The 10000-nt window shown below is 53.4% G+C and overlaps 1 protein-coding gene across 5 annotated transcripts in view; it reads left to right on the top strand.

The window, feature by feature from the left end:
* Nucleotides 1-10000, top strand: part of itga4 (integrin alpha 4) — a 15179-nt gene that overhangs the window by 820 nt on the left and 4359 nt on the right. For 2 of the 5 annotated variants that reach the window (XM_019871934.1, XM_019871939.1), the window contains exons 1-24: nt 90-130; nt 914-1090; nt 1215-1333; nt 1729-1838; nt 2903-3035; nt 3479-3546; nt 4015-4144; nt 5254-5339; nt 5430-5492; nt 5873-6013; nt 6087-6195; nt 6304-6398; nt 6784-6874; nt 6976-7021; nt 7090-7214; nt 7585-7739; nt 7956-8108; nt 8242-8318; nt 8392-8533; nt 8629-8730; nt 9167-9243; nt 9326-9415; nt 9567-9651; nt 9887-9994. In XM_019871934.1, the coding sequence (XP_019727493.1) occupies nt 105-130; nt 914-1090; nt 1215-1333; nt 1729-1838; nt 2903-3035; nt 3479-3546; nt 4015-4144; nt 5254-5339; nt 5430-5492; nt 5873-6013; nt 6087-6195; nt 6304-6398; nt 6784-6874; nt 6976-7021; nt 7090-7214; nt 7585-7739; nt 7956-8108; nt 8242-8318; nt 8392-8533; nt 8629-8730; nt 9167-9243; nt 9326-9415; nt 9567-9651; nt 9887-9994 (2508 nt within the window). In that variant the 5' untranslated portion in view covers nt 90-104. Of the gene's footprint in view, nt 1-89; nt 131-516; nt 545-859; nt 1091-1214; nt 1334-1728; nt 1839-2902; nt 3036-3478; nt 3547-4014; nt 4145-5253; nt 5340-5429; nt 5493-5872; nt 6014-6086; nt 6196-6303; nt 6399-6783; nt 6875-6975; nt 7022-7089; nt 7215-7584; nt 7740-7955; nt 8109-8241; nt 8319-8391; nt 8534-8628; nt 8731-9166; nt 9244-9325; nt 9416-9566; nt 9652-9886; nt 9995-10000 lie in introns of those variants that run through there. The other 3 variants (XM_019871935.1, XM_019871936.1, XM_019871938.1) reach the window with 3 other exon arrangements.

The following is a 10000-nucleotide window of genomic DNA, read 5'->3' as shown; positions in this document are numbered from 1 at the left end:
AGCCCCCAGTGGGGACATGTGACACATTTGAATGGAAGGGAGCCAAATGAATGAAGACTGCCCTCCACCATTGATCGCGTGCTATTTGTCTCGTTCATTCATTCATGAGTGGAAAGAACACGTGGGACAGGTGTGTGACGTCATTCGAAAATCCACCGAAGGTCCAAAATGCTTTTTTTTTTCCATACCAAACTCACAAGGGAGCTAAAAAAAAACGAACCTACCTGCGTTTGAGCGCTCGATGTAGCACGCGTTGACAATTCCTGTTGGCTTCAACGGTTTTTCAACGCAAATCTATTTTCAGGCCATTCGGAAGCCATGTGAGCCACCAAAGGGATTTTTTTTCGAACATGTGACACATTTGATTCTCGCTGGCTCCCGACGAAGCTAAAACAACAACTTCTGATTTGCGTTTGGAATGTGAATGAAATGTTCCCTTTTCAGCACGCCTTCAAAAGTTTTGGGCCGGCCTTTCATGTAACTTGATCGTCAGAGCCGTGGCGCCGTTGGTGCGAGTTGTCATCAATTGAGGAGCGTTTTCTCGACTTTCCATGACCTTTCAGCAGGTGTGAAGCGTCGCAAAGTAACTTCGTGGAGCTCTTGGCCCATGTGTGGCATTTCAGAGGACACCTCTTGATTTGAGTGCGGATTGTTTCTGAGTCGCGTGGACTTTTCCGTCACATCGGGCGACTGGTGCTTCGGCGAGGTCGGCCTTCTCTGTCGCACGCGCCACCTGGCGTTGGAAGTGGCCTTTCGTCGGCCCGCCTTTGCGCTTTGCTCGGCGTCGCGGATGCCAAGCGCTCGGGATCGCCGATATCCCGCCTGTCCTCTTTCCGACTTTCCACGGTTTGCGCAAGCAGAGGAAAGTCTCCAAATGTCCTCAGCGCCAATCGTTTTGTCACTCATCCCGCAGTGAGATGACGGCGCGTCCCGCAGCCTCCGGGCCGGTCCTGATGGCGGTCCTGCTCCGGGTCCTGGTCTTGGTCTCCGGGTACACCTTGGACGTGGAACAGGCGCTGCGCTTCGACGGAGCTCCCGCCTCCATGTTCGGATACTCGGTGCTGCTCCACCGGCACGGGAAGCGCAGCTGGTGGGTGGGCGGGCGTCTGGTCGCGGGGGTGGGGCCAATTGGCATGCTCGAACCCGTGCCTCATGCACACATCCTCTGTGTGTGTGTGTGTGTGTGTGTGTGTGTGTGTGTGTGTGTGGGTTAGGTTGGTGGTGGGGGCTCCAGTGGACAACTCTTCTTCGTCGTCTTCTTCGTTGTCTCCAGGCGGCGTTTACCGTTGCGCCATCGCGACGGAGCAACCAAACTGCCGGCTGATGCCCGCCGGTAATTTTTGGTTGGATTTACTCGTTCCAATTTCCGGAATGATTGAAGTCCAAATTTCGACTTGGCCATCCTCGCCAGCCGGGGGCCTGCCGTACGCATGACGGCTTCACCTGCGAGCTTTTGCCATGCGTCTGTCCTTGGGTGGGTGGGTGAGCGGGCTTTTGTATTTGTGCCTGATTGGTCAGGTGGGGTTTTGTGTCTTGTGAATCGGATGCTTTTTGGATGTACGTCTTTGCATATGTGTGTGTCTGTGTGTCCTGAATTTAGGATGACTTTGGTATTTTGTGGGGGGCGTTTTCTTGTTCATTTCTTACTTTTGATGCGATGCTAGTCGCCCCACCGTGGCCACCTAGAGGCCCGGCACGCACATAACAGCCATTTGTGTGCCCACATAGACGTGGCGCAGTGCGGGAAGACGTGCTCGGCCGAGAGCGACCACCAGTGGTTGGGCGTCAGCCTGTCGCGACAAGCCGGCCAGCGCGGCGGAGCGGGAGGACACGTCCTGGTTGGTACACAACACAAATGATCACTTCTATCGTAAATCGGGCCCCGCCGTACGCGCACGGGCATTCCAAATCAAACTTACACTGCCGATGTTTCTCAGTGTGGAGCGGCCGAGAAGGCGAGCCGAAACGCCAACGACACGTCAACTTAAAACGCCTTACTATACATGGTCTTTTTTTTTCGGCAAAAAAACGCCTTACTATACATGGTCGTTTTTTTCAACTAAAAACACCTTACTATACATGGTCATTTTTTTCGGCTAAAAACGCTTTACTAGACATGGTTGTTTTTTTGGGCTAAAAACGCCTTACTAAACATGGTCGTTTTTTTGGGCCAAAAACGCCTTACTATACATGGTCGTTTTTTGGGCCAAAAACGCCTTACTATACATGGTCGTTTTTTCGGCCACAAACGCCTTACTATACATGGTCGTACTATACAATGGTCGTTTTTTGGGCCAAAAACGCCTTACTATACATGGTCGTTTTTTCGGCCAAAAACGCCTTACTATACATGGTCGTTTTTTTTCGGCTAAAAACGCCTTACTATACATGGTCGTTTTTTTCGGCAAAAAAACGCCTTACTATACATGGTCGTTTTTTTCGACTCAAAACGCCTTACTATACATGGTCGTTTTTTTTGGGCTAAAAACGCCTTACTATATACATGGTCATTTTTTTCGGCTAAAATCGCCTTACTAGACATGATCGTTTATTTCGGGTGATGTCACTGAATGTGTCGCTCGCGAGATCGTCGCATGAGCGCGCGTGCCGGTTTCGTCCGCACTTTGGATTTATGGACGCGCTTGCCTCTATTGATCTCATTGAAAAGTTATTTATCTTTTGTTCGAATTGGATTTGTTTTCATTTTCCTTTTTTAAATCCATTTTTTGGTCACCCTTTATTTTATGTATTTGACTTCTTCCATTTTGGTTTTACACATTTTCTGTTTTCATTTCTGTTACTTTTTATTGTCTTTTTAAAATCTTGATTATTGATGATTTTTTTTTTTTTTTTTTGCATGCGTGCACATGGGTTGCAATTGCCCGGCACCGTTTGCGCGTAGGCTTGCGCACACCGCTGGAAGAACGTGTTCTACTCCAGGAACGACAGACAGAACAACAAACTGCCGCACGGCGTTTGTTATCGCTACGACGACAGCCTCGCGCACGCGCAGCCGATCATACCCTGCTACAGAGGTACACGCACGCACGCTGAGTGAAAGTACATCTGTATGACCGGACGGTGGAGAAGTGGGGTGGGGGGAGGGGGGCGTTCAAGAAATGGCAACAAGTCCGTATCCTTCTGTCCAAAGTGAGAGCTTCAACATAAAAGGCAGCGGTGTGGTGAGCCGGTCTTGAGCGCGCCCTCCGTCTTCTGGAGAAGGGGCGCTCAAAAAACGCGGAGCGAGTAGCTTGAAGGCGACTGCCGCGCGACTCGGCGCGGGGCCAAACAAAATGTGCTTGGAGCGATGTGCTTTCACTGTTTAGTTTAACATTGTCCGTCTTTGCGGGTGTCCGCCGGACATGATTTCCCGTCTTTGGATTTCGCACACTCGACGCCTGCGCGAAATGCCGTCTTTGGCATCCGACGTCTGCGTGGAAGGTTTTGACGCGCCTGCGCCCGTGTGTGTGCGTTGCAGACCACCAGAGGAAGTTTGGCGAGGAGTACGGCTCCTGTCAAGCTGGAATGGCCAACCGACTCGCTCAGGTGACGACGACGCGGGTCAAAAGTCTGAATTAGGCCTCCCGATAACGACCCGATCGCAGGTATTCTGTGAAAAACTCAAGTCGGTGACGTGTGACAAAAATCTCCAACCTCATGGGCAAAGTCAGCGATTGACCAACAATTGATCGGATGAGTTAAACTGCCAATCATGGGTTGAGTCCTCGAAACGCAACAGCCAATGCATCTTCTCCAGCTGATTTCTAGACCACGGCGACAAACTTTTCTTATTTCTGGTCAAAGGCGAGCATCTACGCTTTCTTTTGGAAGTTTTTTTTTCTTTTTTTTAATGCTTCTGTCGTGACAGAACACAACAAATGTCCTGCGATTTTTGGAAGACTTACACTTCCAGCCCGACGGCCAATGAGTCTTTGGGTCAAGTCAATGTCTCGTTGTGGCCTCCGTGTTGTCCTGACCTCCACGTCTCGTCCGGCCGGACGCATCATCGCTCAGGACCTGATCATCATGGGCGCTCCGGGGACGTCGTACTGGACGGGTTCCGTGCTGGTCTTCAACACGTCCAGCGGCGTCATGTCCGTCTACCTGGACGACGACGGCTCGGTGGGCTTCGGAAGCTACTTGGGTGAGCCGACCGCCGGGGCGCGCAAACACGTCGGCGCGCCGTTTCCGAGACGGCGGCGGCTCAGGTCCGAAGGCGTCTTTGCGACACCGCAGAAACGCAATGACGGGACGCGACGGGCCTCCGCTAACGTAAGGCGGCTTCCGCTGCATTGATATGTTTGCGAGATACGTTTGGAATCTCGTTCGTTACGGACGTCGCCGTTTGTCAAGTGACGTCAACTTGAAGCGTCGGTTGGTGAAGTCGGGGCTCCTTGATTTGTTTTCTCTGACTTTGCAACTCAAAAGCTCCCAGGTCGTCTGCTCAAAGGCTGGCCACCCCCCTCGAATGCGGCGTTCGCCACCGTTAACCGAGTTTGCCGAGTACACAAACGGGGGCCTTGGCGCGGCGCTAACAGGTGCTAAGAGACACGCTCAAGGACGTCACCGCGCTTGACATCAAGTTAATCATTGGTGCTGCTGTTTGCGCTTGACGGCGAGGGGCTCTCAGCCCCCCGCTCTTTCCATCGGAGCAAACGTCACGAAATGAGCACACGACGTCAGCGTTTGTGGCCACTCGCAGAGCCTCCGTCATCACCTTCAATACAGCGTGTCTTTCGAGAGGTGAAGGGCGCTGGTATGCAGAGACGACGATGAAATCTGATTGGACAAAATGAACCGAATAGGAAACAGGCGTCAGTTTATTCGCCTTAGGAGTGCTCGTAATTTGCCGAAGAAATTCGAGCAGTTACTTTACGGATGCTAGAAATAAGCGAAAGGATACGAATACGAGCTTTCATCCATTTGTTTTCAGCCTCAGGACGCTCGTAATTAGCTTAGAGATGCTAGTGATTAGCCCAATGATGTTCTTGCCTCAAATGCTCGTAATTGGCCTCAGAATGCTCGATATTAGCTTAAGAATTGTCCTCATGAGCCTAGCAATGTTTGAAGATTGTTTTTGAAGCACCCAGATGATATTAATTAGCTTAAGAATGCGAGCAGTTCATTTCAGTGAGCTAGCAATTAGCCAAAGGATTCTTCCAATTAGCTTGAATACATTTTTTGACATGAGATGCTCGTTTTATTATGATTATTGTTTAGAGTTCGATAAAACGACAATTTTGTATGTTTCAGGCTACTCAGTGGACGCAGGGCACTTCCTGGATGCTTCTATCTTGGAGGTGGTGGGAGGGGCCCCGCAGTACAACCAGAGAGGAAAAGTAAAGCAAATATTACTCCAAAAAAAAAAAAACAACAACATTAAAGCTATAGATATCATTTTTAATAACTTTTTTTTGTTTTACTCCAAGGTGTTTATCTTCTCAGTGGACGGCAACATGCTACGTGTGCTAGCTCACGTTTCTGGAAGAGAGGTGACCACTGATGGAATCAAATATGCTCGTTAAAAGATACCAGCTCGTGCTGACGCTAACTAAGTACAACTACAGTAGAAGATCACCGGGTGCTCAACTGTGGCTGTCGCTAACGAGTGGGCTTGTTTTACTCTACGATGAACTGATGCTGATGTGAAAGGTCATGGTAACTCATCATGCCAGCGTGACCGATGCTGGCAGCAATACGACACGAAACACGCTAATGCTACCAGATACGATTAGCAACTGATGCCAATGCTAATGCTAACTAATAGCGATGGTGTTACCAACTGATGTTAGCTGCACTGTTCCAGCCAGCCAATTAGCACCAATGTTGTGAGCAACTGTTGGTCATGCTCATTGTGTAATTGCGTGCGTAGCTCGGCTCCTACTTTGGCGCTAGCGTGCGTGCAGTGGACCTGAATGGCGACAAACTATCGGATCTCTTGGTGGGCGCTCCCATGGCGACGGGTGCCAGCAGGGAGGAGGGGCGTGTTCACGTCTTCCTCAACCAGGGGCGGGTGAGTTGGCCCCGCGGCCATCTTGTCGGTCCACACACGGTGGGACCGCACTGACGACGTCGTTCCGACTCAGGCGAAGCTCGTGGAGGCGGAGTTTCAGCTGAGCGGGGGCAACGCCCTCGCCGCCCGATTCGGGGAGACCATCGCGGACTTGGGGGACCTGGATGACGACGGTTATCCGGGTAAGCGGCACGCCGAAGCGAACCTGAACCCGAAGTCAAAAGGCCGCCGACGTTGCTGCGCTCCCCAACTGATGCTTGTTACTGCTCGTTTTGTGCGTGCGCGTGAAGAGGTGGCGGTGGGTGCCCCTCAGGAGGACGATCTCAAAGGGGCCGTGTACATCTACAACGGCGGGAGACACGGCATCTCGCAAACGCCATCGCAGGTACACACGCGCGCACAAACGCATTTCCATCGCGGGTTGACACAAGCGAACAAGGACACGCACTTCCGTTCATATCCGACGCACACATGCAGGACATGAACACCCACGCAAGGACACACATTCCAGGTCCCCACACATCAGGACACGCCCACAACAACAAACAAGCAGACGCCACACATACGCACACACTCCAAACCGCCCAGACGTTCCTGTCACACAAGTACACGGTGCTGAGCTGTCCATTCGCAAAAGCACACCCCAAAAAGGCCAGTCCAAGAAGAGAAACGCACGCTGGCGTTCTCTTTCCAAGAGTGAGCGCTCGCTCGCACGCTCACACTTTGCATGCCCGGTTAGCTTTGCATTGATGACATCATCGTGTTGACAGAGGATCAGCGGGGCGGTGCTGGGCGCTGACCTCCGCATGTTCGGCCAATCGCTGAGCTCGGGCGTGGACGTCGACGACAACGGCTACCAAGGTGACACTGCGTCGCGGGCGTGTTGCGTGTGCATCCCTGCGTGGTGGTGGATTTGCGTGCGTGCGTGCGCACCGACTGACATTGTCGCGCGTGTGTCGCAGACGTTGCCGTGGGCGCGTTCCTCTCGGACGCCGCCGTCGTCCTCAGGTAAACAAAAAGCAAGGAGCGAGCGAACGGGAAACAGGAAGCCTGATTGAGGTTTGTGTGCGGCGCAGGTCTCGTCCCGTCCTGCAGGTGGCGGCCTCGCTCGTCCTGCCCGAGAGCATCCAGCAGCAGGCGGCCAGCATCGATGTCAGCGTCTGCTTCCGAGTCACCTCCAGACACTACAAAGGAGCCATCGGTTTGTTAGCTTAGCAGAGACTAGCTAGGTTAGCTTAGCATAGGGAGGCTGATGAGCTGAGATCGGTCACATTTTACTCGCAAACCCTAAACAGCAATGCAACCTTCAAACATGATCCAGCGAGTGCTCAAACAAAACAATTAGGTTCGGATCGATGGGCTATCTTAGCGATAAGATGGACAAATTAGCTTAGCGGGCCTCGCCTTTGCACCCTTATTTCACGCGAAGCTACATTCCACAACTGGTTCCAACATGAAACAGACGAGCATGAGCTAGCTGAGTTAGCTTAACCAAAAATAGGCTAATCACGTCTTAGTTTTCGGCGTTTTGCCTCCACCCACCGATGCTGACCTCACGCTTTTCTCATCAGATCTTCAGTACGACCTGACCTCCGACCTCCTGCACCAGCCGTCCTTCCCCCACCGTTTTTATTTCCACGGCAACGGCTCATCCAATAGCACGAGGGCCCGCGTGAGGGTGCGCCTCGGCCAGCTCGGCTGCACCAACCACGTGGCGTATCGAAAGGTAAACGCCGCCACGCTCACCGGCTGTTCTTCGCATGATGCTGTTGCTGCTAGCTATTAGCATAAGAGCGCGTGGGTGTATGCATGCGTTTTTGTGTGTGTGTTTGTGTGTGTGCGCGCGCGTCTGTTGACGTATTTGTGTCAGTGCAAGTGTGTGCGCGCGCGCGCTTGATATTTGCGGACGTTAACGCCGTCGCGGGTGTGTTTGCCCTTGCAGAAGGACGTGCGTGATGTTTTCACGCCGGTCCGTTTCGAAGTGTCCTACAGCCTCCGCAAGACGACCGCTCACAAGCATGCCAGCAAAGCCTTCGCGGCGCTCAGGCCGGTCCTGCGGAGGGCGGCGGGGAACGGCAATACCGTCAGCAACCAGGTAGGGGGAGCGAGCGAACGTCGTCATAATCCAAGCCAGCTAAGAGCTCAATACGGCAAGGTATGGCGGCGACCAGTCCGTCCGTCCTTTGTCCGCCCAACGTGACGGGTGGCCGACTTGTCTGTCGTGTCAGACGCTGTTCGCTCGCCGCTGCGTCCTGGCCAACTGTTCAACGGACTTGCGACTGGACGCCGCGCTGGTCCTGCCTCGGTAAGGAACAGGCGCGCCGTATTCCCCTTCGCCAGGACCGGGTTGAAAAGCTGACGGAGCTCGGTGCGCGCAGGGGCGCTCGCTACTTTGCGCTGGGCTCCGGCCGCGGCGCGATGCTCAACGTCAGCCTGGCGGTGGCCGGAGACGACGCCTTCCTGCCGCGGCTCGCCCTGCGCTTCCCCCGCGACGTGCACTACGTCAAAGTCGTCGACAACGTGAGCGGCCGCCGGACGGGCCCCGCGCCCGCGCCCTCGAGCGACAGTCGATCGTCCATTTGACGCCGGCCCTTGTGGTGTGTGTGCGCGTGCAGGAGGACAAGGTGGTGAGTTGCGATGTCGCGGAGGAAGCCAACCGCATCACGGTCGGAGTCGCCTGCAGCTTCTCCAGCCTCATCCTGGCATCTCGCTCCCTGGTAACGCTTTGAAATACGACGCGTATGACATCATGAAACGAGTCATCTCCTCTCATTTTTTCTTTTTTTTTTTTGCACTTGCACGTTCAGGCGACTGGGTTAGAATCATTTGGGACTTGGTTGCATGCTTCATTTTCAGTTCAGATTGTGCATTAGGGGTGGGTGGGGGTGGGGGGCTCACCAAGGACTGCGCTTGTGCCAACCGGCGACAGCAGAACCGTCATTCCATTTGAAAGGGACTCGCAAAGCTCTTGCAGGACAAGAAATGTGATCACTGTTGGTCGTTTTATCAGTGCCGGATGGAGTTTCACGCAAAAAAGTGACATCGCTCTTCGTTCTGATGTTCTTTTTCACAAAGTCGAATAACCTTGGTCAGCCCCAACGTCCAGTTGTGAAAGCCCAAAGAGCCGAGTGCAATTTTTGGTTTTTGTGGCAGGTGAACGTCAGCTTCCTGTTGGACGTCAACCGCAACGCGACACCGGGCCACCTGGTGGTTCACGCCCACGCCAGCAGGTGAGGAAAGCATTTCTTTTTTTTGGGGGGGGGGTATCCGCAACGCAACGGAAGATGACACGAGTTCGTGCCGCGTCCTCAGTGAGAACCTGGAAAGCTCCGAGTATCTCCACGACAACGCCGTCGCCTTGTCGCTTCCTCTCAAGTACGGCGTCGACGTCAACATCCACGGGTAACCCTTCATTCGTTCACTGATGCTCACTTGGATCGTATGAAATATCTTGTGATAACAATCAATGCAAGAAATAATCGATTGGGGGGCTGGGGGGGCGGGGCATCAACCGCCGAACGAATGACGTTTGCCATTCGTTTGTTTTGACCAGTTTTGTGACTCCGACGTCGTTTGTGTTTGGAGACGACGCCGCGGCGGTCCAATGCTACTCGCAAAGCTTCAACTACACGTACAAGGTCACGCTTCATTCCTTGGTGGAGGTCGTCTCACTCATTCTTCTTGACTGTGGTTTCTCGCGCCATCAAACGGCGCGCCGATTCATGCGCCTCACCCGTTAACGCTTGCTTCCTCTCAAACTGGCGTCCAAGGGACACCTCCGCGTTCATCCGGGCTCGCAAATCTTTCACGACGCCAACAAGATAACGTTGACCCTCTCGGCCGTTCGCTCACATTCATCCGTTGTGCGTGCAGGTGTTGAATTCGGGTCCGAGCAGGTCGGTGGACACGCTGGTGGAGGTGACGCTCCCGAAGCTGCTGACGCCGTACCCGCACCGGTTGCTGCGGGTGGCGGACTGGCAGGTAGAG

The sequence above is a fragment of the Hippocampus comes genome, unplaced genomic scaffold (genome assembly GCF_001891065.2).
Source record: "Hippocampus comes isolate QL1 unplaced genomic scaffold, H_comes_QL1_v1.1 scaffold277, whole genome shotgun sequence".
In the NCBI taxonomy this organism is placed as follows: domain Eukaryota; kingdom Metazoa; phylum Chordata; class Actinopteri; order Syngnathiformes; family Syngnathidae; genus Hippocampus; species Hippocampus comes.
Note: the sequence above shows the minus strand (reverse complement) of the source record. Positions and strands in the feature narration are given on the sequence as shown.